The sequence below is a fragment of the Zea mays genome, chromosome 10 (assembly GCF_902167145.1).
Source record: "Zea mays cultivar B73 chromosome 10, Zm-B73-REFERENCE-NAM-5.0, whole genome shotgun sequence".
Taxonomy (NCBI): Eukaryota; Viridiplantae; Streptophyta; class Magnoliopsida; order Poales; family Poaceae; genus Zea; species Zea mays.
In genome coordinates, this window is record NC_050105.1 from 131206348 (window position 1) to 131230115 (window position 23768).

General features: G+C 43.3%; 1 protein-coding gene across 1 annotated transcript in view; it reads left to right on the forward strand.

Moving 5' to 3' along the window:
- The first annotated feature begins 1834 nt into the window (after positions 1-1834).
- Positions 1835-23768, forward strand: part of LOC111590306 (trafficking protein particle complex II-specific subunit 120 homolog) — a 34406-nt gene continuing 12472 nt past the window's right edge. Inside the window, exons 1-3 of the mRNA XM_023301233.2 lie at positions 1835-2365; positions 18277-18477; positions 18589-18771. Of these exons, the coding sequence (XP_023157001.1) occupies positions 18307-18477; positions 18589-18771 (354 nt within the window). The 5' untranslated portion in view covers positions 1835-2365; positions 18277-18306. The remainder of the gene's footprint in view (positions 2366-18276; positions 18478-18588; positions 18772-23768) is intronic.

A 23768-nucleotide genomic window follows, 5' to 3' on the forward strand; every position in this document is an offset into this window, starting at 1 on the left:
ACTTGTTGGGTGACGGAAGTACCTTCGGAATATAATTGTTGTATGTGTTGACATATTGATATATTCTTGTGGGTCGAAGGCCTATTTGTTATTATATAATCCAGCTTAAATAAGTTAAAAGATAAACAAATAACATATATTATTGGATGAAGATACCTAGATTATAATAATCTATGAGCAGATTAATAAGTGCTTATATAATCCATAAGCTAGATTATATAATCTTAAAGAGGAACAAGCCTTATTTGTTTTCCTTTAAAATTATGTAATCTAGATACGTAAATTATGATAATTCATAAATAACAGGGTCTTGTGTCTAGAAAAGAAGGGTCTAGTTAGTCCCAAAATTATTTGAGCATTCTATTTTCATCATTGGTGGTGCCATGGTGGGAGTTGGAACCTGAAGAATTGATCAACACGAAATCTCACAGCAACTTAGGATGGCGTCTTTAGCCAAACTCTAAGACTACGTTCAATGATCCCCGCCAACCTTCCCCTCCCCTTGTTATGGCGGATACAGTTCCACGCGAGCGCGTTCATCGGTCATCCCTACAATTGCTACAGTACTAGCGGTGAGTATAGTACAACGCCAGAAAAAGGGGTAGTGTTGTGCTGCCCCCTTCCTTGATTTCGGTGCACACATGTATTTGATAGTTGAGAAAAAATGGTAATGGATGATGAATAGGTAGGGGAAATAATATTTTATGGATGTGGTGGGGTATAGAGGTTTGATATAGGGGAACCGCTGTAGAGCGTGGAGATATAGGGGGAAAGAGAACGCTGACGTGGCACGTGAGTAGGATATAGGAGGAGAAATTTAGGGGTAACCGCTGAACACAGTCTAAGGCCAACACGGAATTTCGCAGCAACTTAGGATGGCGTCCTTAGTCGAACTCTAACACAATCTTCAATAGATTACACATACTCATATTTAAACTATATTTTACAAACAGTATAATCTGCAGTGCAAAATAATATTTTTGTGACTATGCGGGGGAATGTACAATAGTTCCCCTGAAATGCATGTATGCAAATTCTATACTTAAGTTCCTTTGAATACCGGATAAGCAAATTCTTGATATTAGTGAAGTCACCATAAATGCTTGGTTGTAAATAGAAACACCGCATAACACTAAACTATAACATCATTTAACTCATGAGATATTCGTTTCCACAAAGTTGAGATCAAGAACGAAGGTGCTAGGCTCTGATGGAATTTTAAGTGAAATTGTGGGCTTGATTTGCAGAAATGTGCCGTTTAGGCTCAAGGGGCCCAGTCACGAGTGGGATCGAAGGATCAATTGGTTTGTCGAAAACGATGAAAACAGTTAGATTAGTTTTGTTTTCATATTTTTAATGAAACAAAAATGAAAACAAAAAACCAACGGTCGAAATAAGGGGTCAGAATTGTCGGTTATTCAAAAACAATAAACTCTAGTCGGAAAAACAAATATTTCGTAGTTTCTACAAATACATAATAAAGTGATATGTTGTCTAGTTTTAAGATATTAAAATATATAAACAACTTTTCGTCATCATTTATATTATTTAAAGTAATTATAACTTTTGTTTTTTCTCTTATTCATTTACTTGAACACAACAAAAGTTTATAACTTATATAAATTATATGTTAGATGTATCTTATATTATTTAAAAATCACGACTTGGAAAAAAATACTATTGGAAACAAAAAATACTAAAATGATGGAAAAACTAGCTAAATTCGTACTGTTATCGAATAATTAAAAAACGAACGGGAAAACGGTGTTCGCACTGGACGGTACGAGTCCCTAATTCGAGGTAATAGCAAAAAAACTCTAATTCGAGTTTTTTTGCTGCGCAAAGCGTCTTTCCCGAACTGCGGGGCATCTCCTGTTCCTTCATCAGCGAGCCACTCAGATCTGCCGTTCCTGACCCGGAGCGAACGAGGTGAGCCGAGGCGGGGGGACGCGCCACCGGCCATGGAGCCCGGGCTGAGAATCGAGTCCGGTTCCGCCATCCGCGTCGCGGTGGTCCCCGTGGGCGGCCCGATCCCGCCGCCGCGCCTGCGCGAATACGCGGCGCTGGTGGCGCGCAACGCGCGCGTCGACCTCGCCTCGGTCCGCACCTACTACGCGGAGCACCAGAAGAGCCCATTCCAGCACCAGCCCTGGGAGACCGGATGTCTCCGCCTTAAGTTCGTGCTCGGCGGCTGCGTGCCTTCACCCTGGGAAGACTTCCAGTCCTCGCGCAAGGTGCTTGCCGTGATCGGCATCTGCCACCTGCCGTCCTCGACCGCGTAGCGGCAGACTTCATAGACGCTGCGCGGTCGTACCCGTCAGCGCTCGCCAACCGGTGCTTCGCCTTCTGCCCCACGGACGCTCAGGTACGTTCTTGCTGCTATCGCGGGCATATCTTTCGAAGCGTTAGGAATCGCCGGCTCAGCATCCGTAGGTCTCGCCTCGGCGATCTACGTTGCGTGTGCGAGGATCGTTGCGTTTCGTGAATGCTCATTTTATCTAGTACGTGTTCCAAATGGCGATGCTCATTGACGATAGCTTGGATGCTTGCAAGTATCCTGAATACTTGGATGAGATCTGTGTGAACCCATTTGACCCATGACCTGATAATCTAAACTGCAGTAGTAAAAAATTCTAGCTCGAGGGCTGGATTTTACTATAGGTGACTGGGTGTTGGGCTATCTCAACAGGCCACACAAAAGGCCATGGAAATGCAAAAATTTCTCTCGCACGGCACTGTAGCGCTATGCATGTGTCTCTAACAGGCCACACATTCACAAGAGGCAAAATGCACATGAGGAGAGAGGTTATACAAATTTGCACACCCTGTCTTCTTCAATGCATAAGCATAACTGTGCATGTGAGGGAGGCAATGAGGAATAAGAATCTATACTACTCCTATTAAGTACCTAAAGAAGGCGTCCACATGCCCCCGCCCCCGCCCCCGCGTGCCCTCGCCCGACCCCTCACAGCGCCCCTCGCCTGCGCACGGTCGCACGTTACCCGCTGCTCAACCCTCGCCCCGCGTCCCGAGACCCAAGATCGCGTCGATCCACCATTCCCATGCCCTAAGATCGCGCCGATCCGCCATTCCCGTGCCCTCGCTGCCCCCACACCCCCCACCCCCGCCCCTGCCCCCGTCCTTAGCGCTTCTTCCCCACTGAATCGCAACTGCCGCTTCCCCACTGAATCGCAACTGCCGGCGAGGATCGACGCCACCATGTCGCGGATCCTTCGTCCCCTTCACCAGGGCGAGCCGGCGGCGGTGGCGGAATGGCGTCGAGCGCCCAGCCCACGCACGCCCGCCTCCAAATGCGGATCCGCGACCCCCGACCCTCCACCTTGGTGTGCCGATCACAGCTCCGTGGAGGCAGCTTGCTCGCACCTCCCACGTCGCCGCTGCCGCTGCCTTCAGCACGCCGCCCAGCCCACGCCTGCCCGCCTCCGAATCCGGGTCTGCCGCCCCAGCCCTCCACCTTGGTGTGCTGGTCGCGTCTCCGTGAAGGTGGATTGCTCGATGTGGTGCTAGAATCCAGCTACATCGGGTGAGACGAGGCAAACCCAAGCGAGTCTCTACTGCTCTATATGATCGCAATGAGGGCGTTCACAGCGGCATCACCATGCCCCCGCCACACTCCCCATGCGCGACGCCTCCATCACGCCATCACCGTCCTTCCCCACGCGATTCCCTTCCCCACGCCTGCGCCACCATCCCGCTATCACCGCTCACCCGAGTCATCACGCCATCACCGCCTGTTGGGGACTTGCTCTCAAATGCTATAAGTTAAGAACAAGGCAACACAAAAAATATTAAACGTTAAAGTCCTTCGTCCTTCGGAGCACTATTTCCCTTGGGATATAATGCTTTTCGGACGAAGGTTATGAAAGACAGACCTTCATCAACACACCATATAATAATGAAGAAGGAATTATATAGAATGTAATATACACAATTATGTATAATTAACAATTCATTACTATATTATTATTATGGAGACATAGAAATGATATAGAATTACAAATGTACCTTCGGCTTAAAAGAAGGTAAAAGTACAAGTGTGACGCAAAAGTAAGTGTCAAGTCAGCGTGAACAGTACGGGAGCACTGTTCACCTATTTATAGGCACAGGACACAGCCCATGTAAAATTACATCCATGCCCTTTACATTTGGTAGTAATTCTATAGTAATCCACCGAGGTCTGAATAGCCTTTTCATCTTTAAGTCGGTTTCCTTTTCTGCTATTATGCCGAAGCTTTCCTGCTTACAGCTTCGGTGCTGTGTTGACCTTCGTATTCTTTGGGCTTCTCCCACTGTGGTACCGATTCGAGTCCGAAGATACCTGTTTACACATTATACTCTAGAAACATCGTTAAATCATGTTTTTGAGGACCTTCGGAAGCCGAAGGCCCCCAACAGTAGCCCCTCGCAATATTAATTTGTTAGATTAATAAATTTAAATTGCGACATGGACGAAGGCCTTAAGCCGAAGGTCCGAAAAAACACCTTTCCTTTGCTAGAATAGCAACATTCACTGACAAGCGGGGCTTTCCAATTTTCAATGCACTGGGCGTATAAATAAGAGCATACCACGAGCTCAGTTGGCATGCTTTCTTGCCATCTGCTCTTGCTTACTCAATTTTTAGCTCTTGCGCACCAACACTTGCTTGGCTTTTTAAGTTTTCAAGCTTCGGCTTTGAAAACAGTTTTTTTAGTATTTTCGAAGATGTCTGAAGATAAAAAGGCTGCTATCGAGATGAAGCTGAGTCTCTCTGAAGAGAAAAACCTGGGGTTTCTTGAAGCAATGTCGAAAACCAATACAGAAAAGATCACCAAAGAGATTTTAGAGGTTTTATCTGAAGATACTGATGACAGCGATAGTTATGATGCGGATAGTGGTGGTGAAGACTCCGAAGATCGCCCTTGGCGACCAAGCCATGCGGTTTTCGGCAAATCAAGTATCAAAGAAAATCACCTTGTCAACATGAGAGGAAGATATTTCCGGGACTTGTCCGTTGTGAGGGCCGACGAAGGAGAGAAGACTTGTCCGACCCCTGAGGAAAATGAAGTCGTAGTATTCCGAAGCTTTTTGAAAGCTGGACTACGATTTCCCCTAAGTAGCTTTGTCGTAGAGGTGCTGAAAATATTTGAAATCTATCTTCACCAACTTACCCCCGAAGCAATCATAAGGATGAATATCTTCGTGTGGGCCGTGAGAAGCCAAGGTCTGGAACCTGATGCGAAAAGTTTCTGCAACATACACGAATTGTTATACGAGACAAAACCCTGGGGTAAGGAGCAATATCACAATAATTTCGGCTGCTACAGTTTTGTCTCTCGGTCCGGGTCAAGCTGTCCCGTGCCAACCTTTCGGAAGAGATGGCCCGACGACTGGATGACAGGATGGTTTTATGTGAAGAATGACCTGAAAACACGGGAAGATATTAAAGGTATAATTATGCGCCCTATTTGACAACGCTTCGGCCTGCGGAAGCCGAAGGTTGAAATGAACGAGGCTGCCGAAAAATGCCAAAGAGCCTTCGGGATTATTTGCTCTTTTATTGGAACGAGAGATCTGGTTCAAGAGCATATTGCCTTCAGAGTATGGCCGCTCGCGGAAAAATGGGAAATGCCGCAAGAGACCATAAAGGAGGCTGACGAAGGTGGACTTATCAGGCTGAAGTATACTTTCAAATTTGGAGATAAATTCGTTGAGCCAGATGATGACTGGTTGAAAAGCATTGAAAATTTAAGTGATGAACTACTTGGGGTTTATTCAAAGGCCGAAGATACTGCATTGTCAGCAGCCTTCGGAGGCCGGAAAAAGAAAAGACTGAATCGAGTGTTTGACGCAATTGGGTTCGTGTACCCCGACTACCACTATCCAGCGCGGGGCCAAAAAAGAAAAAACGCAACTTTTGCACAGGAAACTGCTTCAGCCGCTCCCAGCGAGCCAGCGCCGAAGAGACAAAGGGTAAAGGTTTTCACACACCGGCCACGCTACATTGAACCAGCTACAGTGCATGAGTTCGCCGGTGAAACCTCTTCGGCCACTGATATTAAAGAACCAACTTCAGTGCCGAAGATCGAAGAAAAAACTGAAGCACCCTCAGCAAAGAAAGCAGAAAAACCGAGAACTGAAGGAACGAAAATATTGGAAATTTTAAGTCCTTCAGCAAGTGTTGAGACAATAAAAAATCAAAAGGGCCCAGCGGTGACCCCGAAAAGAAAAAGAATGGTCAATGTGCTAGATGTTCTGGAGACAATTAAGTCCTCAAGCACAACTCCGAAGAAGGCTGTTGAAACTTCCGAAGCGGAAACTGAAATTTTTGATACTAAAGCTCCAAAGCAACAAACTGAGGCTGAAGCTGGGCCTTCAGAGCCCACGAAGGTAAAATCCTTGGAAACCGAGGAAGAAGAAAAAATGACGGAGCCAATTCTTGTTGAAGAAATCAGTGCTGTTGCCCCCGAAGCATCCCCCAAAGTCCTTGATTATATTGTTCGACATGCTTCGGGGAAAAAGTTATCAGAAGAAGAAGTTTTTGAAGCTAATCATTATGCCAAAGAATTGAAATATCTGAAGGGGGCACTAGTGTTCAATGGTACAAATGAAGAAGATTTCCTATACTGCCTCCCGGATAACAAGGAATTACTCGTCTGCCGGGAAATGGCCCGAAGCATGGGGTTTCCGAAGCTGGAGGCTGGCCTCTGCGCGATGACAAAGGACGATCTTGTGGACAGCCTTGCATATAATAGCCTGAAGGTGCGAGATCTGCGCATTTGGAAACTTTATGATTTGAAATTTATTCTTTTATTCTTATACTAACTCTTTTACATATAGGGTTTAATTCTAAGCAACGCGCTGAGAGCGCAAAAGAATGCCGAAGACAAGAGCTATGAAATTGCTTTTAACAACCTTCGAACAGAGGTTATCAAACTAAGAAACGAAGCCTTGGAAAAGGACAAAATTCTAGTTACATTGGTGGATAAAATAAAGGAGGACGAAGCTGCCTCTAAAGCACAAGCTGCAGCTCAAAAGCACGAGATTGACGATCTCCGGAAGCAATTAGCTCGAGCTAAAGAAGAACGCATACTTGAAGAAACGAAGCGAGAACTTAGCGACCAATGGGCAAGTCATTTAGAAGGAACTGTTGAAGAGCTTCGTTCGTCCAAGAAAAGATGCTATAACAAATCTATGGAGTGTGTTAAGAAAATGAAAGCTAGCTTCGCCAGCGTTGGCGCATTCTCGAGCGAAGAAAACTTTACAAGAGGCAACCCCGAAGGTCCCATCGAATGGATTAATCACGAAGCTGAGGCCTTTGAAGAAATTTTAAATAGCCGCGGAGACATCTGCGCTTTTTCAGGTGCCAGGGGGATTGCCACCATTTTGGAGAAAAAGGGCTGCGAGCATGTAAAGATTTTAGCGCAATCCGAAGCTACCTTGCCCTTCGAAGATGCAAAAGATCCTTCAGCCGAAGCTAGCATGGTTGGTGGAAAATTTTTTACCGATATCTGGGATAATGGTGGTCGAGAAATGGCCCGAGAAATTATCCAAAAAAGCGAAAAAGGGATCCATGATGCTAGAGAAGTAGCAAAGGCTGCTGAGAAAAGCGCAGAGCCCGAAGGACAAATAGGTATTAACTAATGGTTTTTATTGTGTTGTAATTTTTGATTTTAAACTTCGTTCGCCATTTGTAATAGCAATGTAGCCGTATCCTGTCCTCCCTCAGATCCTACTAAAGCGCCTCCAGGCCCTCAGCCGAAAGATGACGACGAAATTAAAAAGATGGCTGAAGCTATCATGGATCAAGTTGTTAATCAACTCCTGAACGAAGCTGCGGAAGTTGTACTTAGGGAAGACTAAGTGCTATTGTAAAAACTTCTGAAATGTAATATGTGTAATATCTTGTAACCCTGAATGTAATATACTTGTTTTTTATGGTTCAATTCTTTACGATGCATGAAATTTTACATACGTACCGTTTTTGAGTCTTTGACGAAAAAAACACCTTCCCTTCTTTTCATGCTTCGTGAAGAAGAATTTTCATTTATCACAACAATACCCATAGTGCTCTGATGAAGAATATCCAAGCTTCGTGAAAATATTTTCCGAAGCTACATTCCGAAGACTAATATTGTATCTCCTTGTGACTTAGCATGTTTTCCCTTTTTCAAAGCATTCTTCCGAAGATCGATATTGTGTCCCCTTCTTGTGGCATATGCAGCATGATGTATGATGCTTATGCTATGCGAAATGATGTGATGATGTTATGCTATGTAAAATGGTATTTATCCCGAAGATACACGCACATCCCCACAATAAAACACATAATCTTTTAAATCAGCGTTGACTTTTCGCTGTAAGCCTCCCTTAGGAGCTTCTTCGCCTTTTACTTTCGGCGGTATTCGCGTTGACTTTTCGCGCTTCGCCTTTTACTTAGGCGGTATCAGCGTTTATTTTTCGCTGTAAGCTCTGCATTCCCTTTGGAACGACTTTGGAGCAGAAAACTTACACTGCGCTCCCTTTGGAACGGCTTTTTGGTAACTTCAGCAAACTTACTCTGCGTTCCTTAGAACGACTTTTTGTTGCTTCGAAGAATGCACACCGTGCTTTTTAAAATAAATTTTTGATAATTCGAAGGTCCTCCTTGCTATCGCAAATCTTTAAGCTTCAACAACTTAAACCTGTGGAGAAGATATATTTTCCTTGTGGCAAACAGCGAAACTATTACATGAACTTTAAAAAGTGTCCTTTATTACACAGAAATTAAACTGAATGGAAAAGACTGCTATCAAGGTAGGATATTTGTCAATAGATGTGCTTCGACTCTGGCACAGTGCTATTGACTGTGCGAGCTTCGGATTGTTCTCTGAAGTCCCTTTGGTGTTGAGCATATTGGCCCCCTTCTGGCTGCTGGGCTTGTTGCAGCGGTGGTGGAGGCGGAGGCTGTTGCCAGGAGGCTTGAGGTTGACTCGCCGAAGCAACAGAAACTGCAGGGTGGTTGCCTACATATTCTGGGATGTAAGGCGAATGAAACGAAGCAGTGTGCATGATCTGCTTTGGCTGAGCCTGTTGTGCTGCAGCTTTGGCTATCTCCTTTTGCTTCTGGATGGTAACATGGCACATCCTGGTGGTATGGCCCTTGTTTTCACCACAAAACAAGCAAAATATTCTCCTTGGTTGATCTCCAAATCTTCCGCCGAAGCCCCTGGCGCCTCTGCCTCTTGGAGCTGGCGGCCGGAAGGAGCTTTGCTGTTGCCCCGAAGCCTGCGAGGAACACTGTGGCCTTTGCTGCTGACTCCCCTTATCATCATTTTGAGTAGAGTTGTGAATTGACCTGACATGCCTCGGATAAAATCTTCCTCCAAAGCCCCTGGTCATTTCGGAAAACCTGAAAGCCTCCTCCCTTCTTTGACGAAAATCATTGTCGGCCCGAATATACTCGTCCATCTTCTGGAGCAGCTTCTCCAAAGTTTGAGGAGGCTTCCTAGCAAAGTACTGAGCTGAAGGTCCTGGCCGAAGTCCCTTGATCATGGCCTCAATGACAATTTCGTTGGGCACTGTTGGCGCTTGTGCCCTCAAACGCAAGAACCTCCTGATATACGCCTGAAGGTATTCTTCGTGATCCTGGGTGCACTGGAACAAAGCCTGAGCAGTGACCGGCTTCGTCTGAAACCCTTGGAAGCTGGTTAACAACATGTCCTTCAGCTTTTGCCATGAAGTGATCGTTCCTGGTCGAAGGGAGGAATACCAGGTTTGAGCAACACTCCTGACAGCCATAACAAAAGACTTTGCCATGACTACAGTATTGCCACCATACGAAGATACTGTTGCTTCGTAGCTCATCAAAAACTGCTTCGGGTCTGAATGGCCGTCGAATATGGGAAGCTGGGGCGGCTTGTAGGACGGAGGCCAAGGTGTAGCCTGCAGCTCAGCGGACAGAGGAGAAGCATCATCAAAAACAAAATTTCCATGGTGGAAATTCTCATACCAGTCATCTTCGTTGAAGAAATCCTCCTGATGAAGGTCTTTGTGCTGAGGCCTTCGGTTCTGCTCATCCTGAGTAAGATGACGAACTTCTTCAGAAGCTTCGTCTATCTGCCTTTGCAGTTCAGCTAGCCTGGCCATCTTTTCTTTCTTCCTCTGCACCTGTTGATGAAGCATCTCCATGTCTCTGATTTCTTGGTCTAGCTCATCCTCTTGCGGTATCGGGCTGACAGCTTTCCTCTTCTGGCTTCGGGCCTCCCGAAGGGAGAGAGTCTTCTGATTAGGGTCCAGCGGTTGCAGAGCTGCAGCCCCAGTTGCTGAAGCTTTCTTCGGTGCCATAGCGAAGGTTTATGATTGCCGAAGGTGTTCAAAACTCAAAGAGTGGAAGTGAGTTCACCGGAGGTGGGCGCCAATGTTGGGGACTTGCTCTCAAATGCTATAAGTTAAGAACAAGGCAACACAAAAAATATTAAACGTTAAAGTCCTTCGTCCTTCGGAGCACTATTTCCCTTGGGATATAATGCTTTTCGGACGAAGGTTATGAAGGCAGACCTTCATCAACACACCATATAATAATGAAGAAGGAATTATATAGAATGTAATATACACAATTATGTATAATTAACAATTCATTACTATATTATTATTATGGAGACATAGAAATGATATAGAATTACAAATGTACCTTCGGCTTAAAAGAAGGTAAAAGTACAAGTGTGACGCAAAAGTAAGTGCCAAGTCAGCGTGAACAGTACGGGAGCACTGTTCACCTATTTATAGGCACGGGACACAACCCATGTAAAATTACATCCATGCCCTTTACATTTGGTAGTAATTCTATAGTAATCCACCGAGGTCTGAATAGCCTTTTCATCTTTAAGTCGGTTTCCTTTTCTGCTATTACGCCGAAGCTTTCCTGCTTACAGCTTCGGTGCTGTGTTGACCTTCGTATTCTTTGGGCTTCTCCCACTGTGGTACCGATTCGAGTCCGAAGATACCTGTTTACACATTATACTCCAGAAACATCGTTAAATCATGTTTTTGAGGACCTTCGGAAGCCGAAGGCCCCCAACACCGCCCTTCCCCACGCGATCCCCTTCCCACGCACTGTGTCCTGCCATCAACACTGCAATCCCCACCTCTCCCAGCATCGGCGACCCGCCCCCCGGCGCTCCATGGAAGGCTATGGAAGGCGTGATCCAATCTCCAAGAGGGCCACCCCGCCCCAGCTCTCCATGGAAGGAAGGCGTGTCACGCGAGGCTCGTCAAGCGCGTCCCATGATGCTCACCCACGCTACGCATGGAAGGAGCGACGGCGAAGGTCACCCCAGATCTGCCTTGCCCCCGCCTGCACAAATGTAGGCCCCGCTGCCGTGATTGCCGTGCCACTCCTGCCCCCTCCCTCGGCGCGCCCGTCACACAGAGATTTCCTCCTCCCTCGAGACACCCCACCTCGCGTGCCCCCGTCGTCGAGGCACATGCCCAGCCAGCTCCGGCGTCCATGCACATCTCCGTCTCGCCTCAGCGATGTCCTCCCACCGCTCCGCCGCACACGTCCTCAGCGGCGTCCGCCCCAAAGCCGGCCTCGCGCACCGCCTACAGCTCCCTTCCAGGAGTTGCCTCACCGGCATCGGGTGCCGCACGAGGGTGAGAGGCGTCCCACATGCGTACGAGGTACTGGGAGATGGACCAGGCTGGGCAGCGTGGCTCGTGAATCGCGTCGTGGCGTCGTTTGATGAGGTGGGCGTGAGGGCCGAGCTCGCAGCGTGGCCGCGTGGCCCTCGGTTCACGTTCGTGGAGTCGCGTGGGTACGGTGGTGCCGTGACGGGCATCGCTCTCATCGCCCAGATCCGGCAGTCCTGCCACCACCATAGTCTCTTTGTCTGTACAATTGGATTTGTGAATAGAATATTGTTGTTTCTGTTTCTGTGGTTTCTTCACTAATGAAGGAGCAGCTGGAGTATGTGATTCTTCCTCTGTGTTGGGCCCCTGCATTTCCTACCCCACCTACTATTGCTCCTTCAAATTTGGCTCCATCCACTACTGATCTTAATTGCCGCTGTTGGTGGTTGGTTGCGAGCAAGGAGGGGCTGGGAGAGCACGACGCGCAGTGGACCAAAGTCATCTCGTTGGAGCATGCAAAACTGTTAGTGAGCAGTGACTACATGCAAAAAAATTTTGTGTTGTTCTCATCCAATATACAACAGGTAAGTGATTTTGCTTGGTTTTATTGATCTTTGTAGGACCCCAATCTACAAGTAATAGCTCTGCAATATGTGATATTGCTTTCAAAATTGGGTAATTTTTTGCCTCCTAAGTTATACATTCACTGACAGAATTTCCATGAACCACAAGTTATACGCGATGCTGTTGCTCATATAATACTTTGCATGCTCATACCAAGGGAATTCTCACTAGCCTTTTCTCCTTTTTTACATGTTTTACTTGTCAATTCAGGAACACCATATGCAAACGAATCATGGACCTGTATCTATTGCAGTGTATGGTGACCATGACCAGCCTGTCCTTGTTAATTACCCCAATATTGCTTTAAACTGGAAGTACTAAGTTTGTTTAAAGTATATCGGTTCTCCCTGCAATTTTTCCAGGAATTTATAAACACTTATCTCCTTGTTATAACTTGTCAGATTTGTCATGCTTCCAAGGACTATTGTTCTGTCCTGAGGGTACTCGTGGTCATTGTATTGAGTTGTTTTTGTTTGGTGATTCAGGTTACCTAAATATGCTCATTGGTAGTACAAATGTTTTTTTACATATAGATTTGGTTAAATACTTAAATGTAAGGTCTGATTGCAGCTTCACCAAGTTGAAGTAGTAATTTTAGTTGTTTTTTATTATCCGACAATTGAATTATGGAGTGTGTGATTGAATGGTTTTTTTGTGTTGCTTATTTAAATAGGGTGAAAATAGAACAAGAACAGATGCTTATTTAGAACTAATGTTATATGCTTGTACCATATATTTCCTCTCTGGTTGCCATATAATTTATTTGGTTTCTTCCTCTGTTAATACGATGCTTTGTTGTATTTATGGTTGCAGCTATGTTGCTCATAAGAAATACTAAAACATAGTTACTCACATTCGTGAGATATCACTTACCCAATGCTTAAGTCTCCAATGTTTTGTAAAAGAATTATAAGAAGAATTTGCATCTTTTCAGTAACCAAACAAAAGTTTAGTTCAGGTTGTACTAAAAAATAATACTTCCTTCCTTGAAGAAGCCAAGGAATACAAATTTTGGATTGAATATTGCTCAATCTTAAGAAAAGCATGCGATTAGCATTTCAAAGGACTCATTACTTGTGCTCTATCTGAAATCAATGTGGTTAATAGAGCTAGAGAGGCTTCTGACTGAATTTTTTAACCATTAAAAGTCAGAAAGTAGTACTTTTTTGCCATAAACTGCCCTTTGTATAAGTGTCTAGGTTTAGTTGGAAATTGCCGGTTTGGTTCGTATTGTGTAAGAATTTGAGATTTTGAGTTAGATTATAATATGTGGTGGTCATTTTTATATAATTTATTGAAATCGTACATAGCGATATCGACCTTGTACTTCTACCAGAGTGGCTGAAGGCACTCGCGGCCCATGGGCTCCTCGGTTGTTCCTTCGTCGGCGTAGAAGGTGGCCGACGAGTAACCCAGGACACGGTGCGCGAGGAAGATGAGCCATGGCTGTTTCTGCCGATCAACAGATGACAGGAAGTGCTTGATGAACCTGTACTGCTCCGTTGCTGGCCTCCAGTCCAACTTGGTATTGGCTACGCAGAAACGGAACATCCCGTAGTCCGTTGAGTACCTAGAATGATAAGTTGATGTTCGATGAGAGCTTCTTACAGAAAAAAGGTTGGAAAATACTGTAACTTTTTAGATGGACAGATACTGTAACTTTTTAGATGGACAACGATGCACAACTCAGCTCCATCAACAAATAGCTTCAATGTTGTATTTGTTAACTGCCATAAGTATTTGTTTTTGACTTTTTTTGCAGGTGTCATGAGTAGTGAAATTTCAGCCATCTCAGCTTCATCAAACACCATAAAAGGTTGTTAATGCCCTCTTTTGCCTGTCTATTATTTATTTTAGTTGAACCAGAAATATCTTTGTATTTGACCACGTATATAAGCAGTAGCTTCATGTTTTATTTCATACCAGAACTGCTCACAGTTTTCTGCTGGCATATAGAACATATTCTGAGCTGGTACCCCACATTCACCACCTGAGTCAAGATTTCCATAGAAAGATCCTGATCCAGGCCAATCTCTTTTGTGGCTACCACTGCAACCACAAATTAGTAGCATCAGAAACATATAAAAACTGTATCGTTTCATTACTTGATCTGTTGTCGAATTGGAATCCTAGACGAACCTCCCAACCATGTAAGGCACAGTAGAAGCAATGGGCTCAACCTGTGCAGTGAATTGGTCCCATTGTGAAAGATAGCCATTGGCATATGAGCTGGTTTGTTGTGTTAAGTGAACCAGGCTCAAAGTCATTGGACTCATTTGAACCATCAACCTCAGCCTGATAAAAAATGCCAACTTTCGTGTCAAGTAGTTAAAAGAAATACCATCTACTTCTTTGGAGGAAACACTTCCTCCTGTACTAATAAGCAAACAAAATTAAACACAGTAGCAGACCACTGAATCTCCTTTTTTTCTTGCTTGTTAGTTTGACTGTGTTTATTATTGGAGCTACAAACAGGCCTGATATCATTGACCCCGCTCTGCTGAGGCCAGAGCGTCTTGACCAGCTGATCTACATTCCACTTCCTACTGAGCAGTCTAGGCTCCAGATCTTCAAGGCCTGCCTTAGGAAGTCCCCTGTGGCGAAGGATGTGGACTTGAATGCCCTTGCTAAGTACACGCAAGGGTTCAATGGAGCAGATATCACAGAAATTTGCCAGCGTGCGTGCAAATATGCAATCAGAGAGAACATTGAGAAGTTAACTTCCTCCAAACGTCAGTTGGTACTCTACAAATTAATACTCTGAAGTCTTAGCTATCATCATTCCTAATCATGAACTAAACAGACAACTTGTGTAAAAAGGAGCCATAAGTTAATTTTCTCTCCAATCCACCCCATCATGTGGATTTAGGTGGATACTGAGTACATTCTGTAGACTTGAACTCGTTATCAACTTTCAGTAGACCTGCTAAGGAGTGATCTCCGTCCAATTATCAGCAATTATCAGCCAGTGGATTCATGCCCTGGTACTTTTTGATTCCTTTTGTTTTAGTACATTGTTTGTGACTAGCAGCTTTCAGATTGCATGAGATTTTCGATTCAGATATTTTCCACTAAGTTTTTGTACCCACCGATAATGAATTTAGTTGCACTGGTATTCAGGCAATACTGATTTTGAAGGCTGATTTGTTTGCCTGTCTAGAAAAAACATAACATAGTGGATAAGGAAAAACATGGTTAAAATATTAGGATGTTGAATAAGATTATGTTTTCAGGCATTGTAAAGTACGTTCTAATAGGATGCTTATGTTCTATCTTTACCTATGGTTTGTTATTGCAAAAGCATCTAAAAAGCATGCTTGTTCATGATCATCTATTTTTTTTAGTTTTTCATATTTTTCATTTTTAGGGATAATGGCAATGAGGATACTCAAGCTCGTGAACACTCTGATGAGGAAATGGATTCTGACGAGGAACATGAGAGGTAATTTTTTTGAATATCCACACCATTGGAACACAAAATTAAGCATATGGTGATCAATTTAGATTCTACAAGTTATGGCTCACTTCTTGCTAAGCATGGCACGGTCTACTCCTCCGACCTGAGAATGGCTAGGTAGAAATACAAGTCAGACCAAATGTAAAACATAATTATGATGGGATAGATACAAAGCTTTTCATCTTCAAGTTAACTGTTTGCTCTTTTTCTACTATAATTAGTAATATCTGCTTTCAATGTAGTTTTGTCATTCAGAGCAAAAATTATGTGATGAGAACAAAGCAGCTGAAGTTGGAATATATTGAGATGGCTATAATGTGGTGTGGTGTGACCCATGATTGACATAGATTAAGAAGATTTGGTGGGCTTGGCTTGATGACAACATTGTTTTTTTTGTGTCTGTACACGATGGCAGCAGTGCTTTCGCCTTATGTGTGCTGCTCTTCAGGTCTCTATGGATGACACTGCCCCCTCTCTCGCTATTATTAATTTAATTTGTAGCGAGACTGACATGATGATGATAAGATGACAGATCGCCATGTCAACATGGGATGCCCATCATCGAATGATTTTATCTATAATTTGCGATGTGTTTTGTGAGATGAGTCGGGCGATGGAAGTTGGTCAACATGCACCAGAGGTTGAGGTTGCTGAAGCATCAGATGAAGATGTTGAGGCCTACATCGGCAAAGCCACCGGTGGTGTGCTGATTTATCTATTACTTTTCTTAAACAACATATATAGAAATTGTCCCACTCCTGTTTACTACACAAAGATGTTAAGTGTATTGCAACACAATAAATGTTTTTATGACTAAGTTTTTAATCCAAAATATCCCGAGATTAGTTATGTATTGGTTATTATTACTCCAGTCCAATCATGGTTATTACATGTTTATAATATCTGCCAGGATATTTACTCCTTTGGTGAACGCAGAGATGAATTGAGACAATACTGGAATGGTGACCTTCAAGGAATTCCTTTTTGCTTTTACTCAACCGAAGATTAGGCGTTCTGAATCGATCGAGCCAGCCCCTCAGGAGGCCTCCAGCAGCTCCCTCCTGTCGTGCCTCAGAAGTAGTAGCTCATGTTCTATATGTGGCGAGCTGATGGTAGAAATTACCAGGTTTGCATGCCATTGATTTTTTTGCAAGTACAAAGAGTTAGTGTTCTATGTAGTGGTGCACAAACAATTTTATGACCGAGATTCCTTTTTGTTTGTTTGTTGATGTGATTAGGTTCATTCTCTTCTGTGATATGTGAAGCTCGAGTGAAAAGAAAAATTATGTGATGAGAACAAAGCAGTTGAAGTTGGAATATATTGAGATGTCTACAATGTGGTGTGGTGTGACCCATGATTGACAGATTAAGAAGATTTGGTGGGCTTGGCTTGATGACAGGCGACAACATTGTTTTTTTGGGTCTGTATACGATGGATGATATTGCCCCCTCTCCCACTATTATTAATTTAATTTGTAGCGAGACTGACATGATGATGATAAGATGACTGATCGCTATGTCTGCATGGATGCCCAACATCGAATGATTTTATCTATAATTTGCGATGTGTTTTGTCAGATGAGCCGGGCGATGGAAGTTGGTCAGCATGCACCAGAGGTTGAGGCTGCTGAAGCATCAGATGAAGATGTTGAGGCCTACATCGGCAAAGCCACCGGTGTTGTGCTGATTTATCTATTACTTTTCTTAAACAACATATATAGAAATTATCTCACTCCTGTTTACTACACAAAGATGTTTAGTGTATTGCAACACAATCAATGTTTTTATGACTAAGTTTTTAATCCAAAATATCCCGAGTTTAGTTATGCATTGGTTATTAACAAAGAATATATATTGTTCGTTTTTATATAATTATTGTGTACGTGCTTTGTGTGTGGCCACTGCCCGCACGCGCTAGGCTTAACTATGTAATAGAAACTGTGTTAGAATCTTTTTCTCTTTGTTTCTAATGATAAAGAAAGTAGAAGAATGCGCATACACAAGATAAAAGACCATTCTTTATTTTTCTTAATAAATGTCTCGTGTATATCTCAACTAACAAGCACCACCACCCGACCGCTTCCTATAATAAATTTTTGCACAAATGTATATTTGAAACATGGTTGTTGACTTTAATAAATAGGATGCACACATCTTTGTAGTTTACGCTGTATAAATGAAACCGTAGCAAAGCACGGGCACACTACTAGTTGTTTATTGAGATGGTATTGTAGGTGGGAGATGCATTTGCATATGCGTGATCTGGTGAAGAAACAAAATTTTGCATGCCATACACATAAACTGTTCACTATGCAAATAGCTATATGACTCTCCAAAAATGCATTTCCTTGTTGGAGATAGCCTTATGCTATGCTTTGTGCTCACTTCACTTGCGTTGTATTCTGTCAGTATTTTAAGTCATATCTTGTGTTCAATACTTTTTTAGTCATCCCCTTTGCGTGCAATGCGATTGACCTATCTCAAACAGTAACAAATATCGTACCCATGTTGTAGCACATCTAGTTTGTCATGTTTGTTCACCTGATGCTCTAATGCAATCTCTTTTTGTCTGGGTATTTTTTTATAGTTGTCAGGGAAGAAGAGGGACACTATTATTATGTTCCCTCCTTCTGATCAGCAATCACTGGAACTTCATATGCTTACAATGATCCAAGATCTTGCTGCTTCTTTGTTGATGGAGTTTGAGAAGTGGGTCTTGCGTGCAGAATCCACAGGAACTATTTTGAAGACCCCATTGGATTCACAATCCAGTCTTGGCTCAGAGGAGGTTCATACTTTAGGTGTTCCAAGTATTTTTTTAGCAGTGTTATGTTGATGATGCAAATTGCCCAGGATTGTATTACTTATACACGACAACATACTTCTGTATTTTTATTAGGTAATTAAGGCTAAAAAAAGAAGGCTGGGTCGTGCGCAAAAGATAATAGGAGATTATTGCCTCTTGCCTGGATCACCTGTGGACGCCAATGCACATTATACCACTGCTATAGAGCTTGCAAGATTGACTGGTGATGTTTTCTGGCACGCTGGAGCCCTTGAGGGTAGTGTCTGTGCATTAGTGGTAAGCTTTTACATAAAGTCATTCTGGTTGTTAAAGTTCAACTATATTCATCTTGATAAGCCACATTCCACATATCAATACTTCATTTGAAAATGTCTCCATTTATATCTAAATTTCACTTGGCATGATATTCATGGCAACTGTAACACTCAAAATCATTTTTGTGAGGTATAAAAATTTCTCCAAAGGATTTGAGATAAAATGACTTCTATAGATGATTTTCTTCCTTTATAAACATATCTCTTTAATTTAAATAAATAATATTAAGTAGTAAATGTTGGATTGTGGAAGAACCTTTAAATTTTCATTCAAAATGGTATTTCTTGATAATGTGTGTACTTCACATTTGAAATACATTTCTAAATAAGTAGGATAAGTAATTAATATATAAATAAAATATATATGCTGGGATTCCTTGAATGTTGCACTTATATTCGAATTATTCAACTCCAATTTGAAGTCAACGTGAATTCAAAAAAATTGAAATGGAAAATAGAAATCAGAAAATGAGAAAAAAAAATAAAAAAATAAGGAACTGGGAATGGTCACCTCGGGCTGGACCAATTCTTTCCCACCTCAGCCCAATTCCCTCTTCATCACCCGCGCAAAGCGCGGCCCACTCAGCCCACCGCGTGCCTCGGCGCCGACAGGCGGGCCCGCCCCGTCAGTCCCACATATGCACGCTTCTATGCGTCGGATGCCGACTGGGAGACCCCACCCTGTCAGCCAGTCCCGGCATCGCGCGCACACGTTTCGCTGTTCCTGGGACCCCACATGTCACACTCTCTGCCATCGCGCGGACGCGCTACACATTTGGCTGGCCGGTGGGTTTCCACCCTCTCTAATGTTTATCTTCCCCCGTTAACAAATCGCCGCCGCGACATATCCGCCATAGTTCTCGCAACCATCCTGCCAGCTGAGTCGGACTACCCTGTGCGGGGTATATACATGTCACCCCGCCCCTAGACCTTGGTGCATAGCAAACTCATCGACCCACATAGCCGTCGCGGGTGAAAAAGAGCCTGAGATCGCCGCCGCCGTCAATACCCGTGTACGCCATTGCCCAAGCTTTGTCTCGGGTCCGGTGGGGTTCGCGGGCGCTCTAGGATCGTTCGCGCGCCTGCAGGTGAGCACTGGGCGCATTAGAGCCTCCCGAATCGCTCACCGGAGTTGCCGCGCCGCCGCTGTGAATCATCTAGGCCCTTTAGTGATGTTTTGGTAGTTAATGACAACTGTTTGTGGACTAACAGTTCTTGGAGAAATAAGAATGCAGGGTTGGACCACATAAAACAGGAAATCTTGGAGATTGATAAGCAATGGTTGTGGATCAAGTGAAGGCAAAAGTATAACATAAAGTATAACATAGGTTTTGTTTTTTGCCGGTCTTCAGAAGTTTAGAGAAGATACTTGACCGGATTAGTAAGTTAGATAGCCGTACTATTAAGAGGGGTCAATAACTTTAATCTGTGTAAAACTTAGTGCCTCATAGAGCATCTAGGTCAGGACTGCGGACGGTCCGGCCCCAAGGCCCGGACGGTCCACGCATCCCAAGACTTTGCACTTTTCAAACAAGCTTTTGAAAGGATTTTTAACTCATGAAATTTGAAGCGCTGTTAGTCCCGGACGGTCCGCGTATCCCAACACGTTGCACTTTTCAAACAAGCTTTTGAAAGGATTTTTAACTCATGAAATTTGAAGCGTTGTTAGTCCTCATGCAAATGCAACCACTAGATGCTCTATGAGGCACTAAGTTTTACACAGATTAAAGTCATTGACCCCTCTTAATAGTACGGCTATCTAACCTACTAATCCGGTCAAGTATCTTCTCTAAACTCCTGAAGACCGGCAAAAACAAAACCTATGTTATATCTTTGCCTTCACTTGATCCACAACCAATGCTTATGAATCTCCAAGATTTCCTGTTCTATGTGGTCCAACCCTGCATTCTTATTTCTTCAAGAACCGTTAGTCCACAAGCAGTTGTCATTAATTACCAAAACATCACTAAGGGGCCTAGATAATTCACAATCTCCCCCTTTTTGGTAATTGATGACAACACTACATAATATATTCAAGATAAATTTTGTTTTTCCAAATCTCCCTCATACCTTAGGTATAAGAAGGATTTTGGAGATGAGTTTCGTAGGACTTATCTTGATTTGAAGTTTTGTCCGAGAGATAGATAAATCCTAATTAAAACTCAGAATGTAAGAAAAGCTCCCCCTATGTGTGTGCAGGATATTTCAAGCTGAAGATACAACACCCATAATAGATCGGAGTTTTGATGGAGACCTTCCTACAGTCATGGTTATCGAGGCGTACAAGAGATAATATGTAAAGTAAGCGCAACAATTATAATCACTCCTTGATTAACCATTCACAGAGTAATTTGAACTAAACATGGTTCAACCCACAGAATATTACAAATAGTTGTCCACATGCATAAGACATAGAGTTCAAAGTTCAAATAGTAGCCAATACCAAGTGCATAAGACATAAAATAATGCATGCGACATAAAATGGTAAACATGCACATGCACAGTCTCAATGTCCACATAAACAAACTCCCCCTCAATATGACAACTTCTCTTCTCTTTCTTCACTTCTCTCCCCCTTTGGCATCAATTTCCATAAAGGAGAGGCTTCACTGATCACTCGGTGGAGGATGCATGTTATAGTAGTGAGTGCTGAAGGTGTCAAAAAGAGAGGAGAACTGTCCAAAGTCTTGTTGGAGTTGTTGCTGCCTCTGACTGATCTCTTGCATGTTGTCATTGGTAGAGAGGTTGTCAAATTGACTAGACAGAGCTCTCATGTTGTCCTGAAAACTCTGCTGCATGTTGTTGAGTCTGTTCATGATAGGATCAGTGACATTAGTTTGAATGTGACTGCGAAATTCGGAATACTCAGTGTTTAGTGCATCCCAGTTACTATCAAAACTAGATTGCATGTCATCCAGGCGTTGGTCCATATGTGTCATCATTCCCTGGAAGCGGGTATCCATGTGAGTCTGAAGCCCTTGTTGCATGTTTTGAAAATATAGGTCAAAATAGCCTGGACTAGGCTACCAGTATTGCTGAGGTTGAGGAGGAGGTGGAGGAGGAGGCATCTGCTCTGCCTCAACTTCAGGAGCATCTCCTCCATCATAACCAGGATCTTCCTCATCATCTGGGAAGAGAGTGAGTGGCCTGGTGAGGAAGCCAATTTCATTCTTGAATGGTCTAAAGGGTGTATGAACTATCTCACATGGCCCTTTAAATCTTGTCTTTGCTTTGATGAGAACTATAATGTAAGGCGCATAGGCTAAATTCTGGTTTTTGTCCATTTTTAGATCATTTAACTGTCTCATCATGAAAAGCACAATATTCATTACCTCACCATTCATGACATGATGGATAATGTTTTAGAATTTGTCTCGAATTTTGCTCTTGTCCCCACTCTTAGGAAGAATTGTGACTCTTGCAATCTTGTTGATCACAGCAGGATGATGCCTCAGTCCTGCTGTCTCTCCAAACCTCCGAGGTATGCCCAGCCTTGCTGGCTCAAAAAATTGCACAAAATCTTCAAAATTATCTTTAGTGTATAGATCAATTCCAGCTAAAATGGTATCATAATTCAGACTGTTGGCAGCTGCAAATCCAGCAAATGTTGCAGAATACCTCTTGAACCGAGTCATCCAAGTGATGGATTCCTCTTCTATATCAATCTCACCTGTGGCCAGGAATTGCTTGACTGCCATCTCACTGAAATCAGTCCTCTGACCCATAAAATGGTACAGACCACATGTCTCAAACTTTGGAATCAGTTCCTCCATAACTGATTGTCCCAGCATGAAAGTCCAATCAATCACCTGATGTTTGTGAAAGTTGGTATCCATCAATGTGCCCCAAAAAACATCAAATTGGAGCTGAGTGTGGAAGAATTGAACATTTGTGTCTGATGGTAGAGTATATTGATTGACAGTTCTCCTGTAGCAGTATTCTGCCATAGAGAATCTCCTCTTTGGAAATGTCCATCATGTGATGTCAATTGGGTAGTCAGGATGTGTATGAGGAATGTCTTTTGTGTCCATAGATTCACTGCCCCCAGCTGAAGATTGGGCCTCTGAATCAGTGGTTGGAGTGTAGTCAGCATCGTCTGCACGAGGACGCTTTGATTTGAAGCGACCGGCAAGCTTCTTGCGAAGACCACCAGACCACTGCAATAAATGTGAGAAACATCCATACATGAATAGTTGGTAACGCCAAAATCATAGAGAAAGGAAGTGCAATTCTCTGTCAGGGTCCGGACTGTCCGCGCCACAGGTCCGGACGGTCCACGCCCACCAGGCGGACGGTCCGCGACCGTCCAGTGGCGACTCCCTAGAACCCTAGTCGCCTCAATCATTCAAACGTCGATTCCGCAGAAAATATCCATCCAAACTCATTCAAATTTTTGCACAACATTCACAATGAGTAGCACTAATATTCCCACCAATCAGATTTGTAAAAGTATTGTTCAATTCTAGATTAGAGAGAAAATCCGAATAATCCCAAATTTGAAGAAATTTGATGAAATCCATGAGATTATGAAATACCGGGATGAAGATAATCCCATAGAGTACAAAATGAGCACCTTTGGGATACCATAGACATTCACTTCTTAGAGTACAAAATCTCGTTTCATCCAATGACTTTGTAAAAATATCGGCTAATTGATCATCCGTACCAATGGAATATATAGAGATATCTTCCTTTCCAACATGATCTCTTAAGAAGTGATGTCATATATCAATATGCTTAGTTCTTGAGTGTTGGACCGAATTTGTAGCCAATTTTACCGCACTCTCATTATCACACATGAGAGGCACATTCTTGAAAATAATCCCATAATCCAATAGAGTTTGTTTCATCCATAATAGTTGAGCACAACAATTTCTGGCCGATATATATTCTGCCTCGGCGGTAGAGATAGCAACAGAATTTTGCTTTTTAGAAGATCATGAAACGAGAGATCTACCA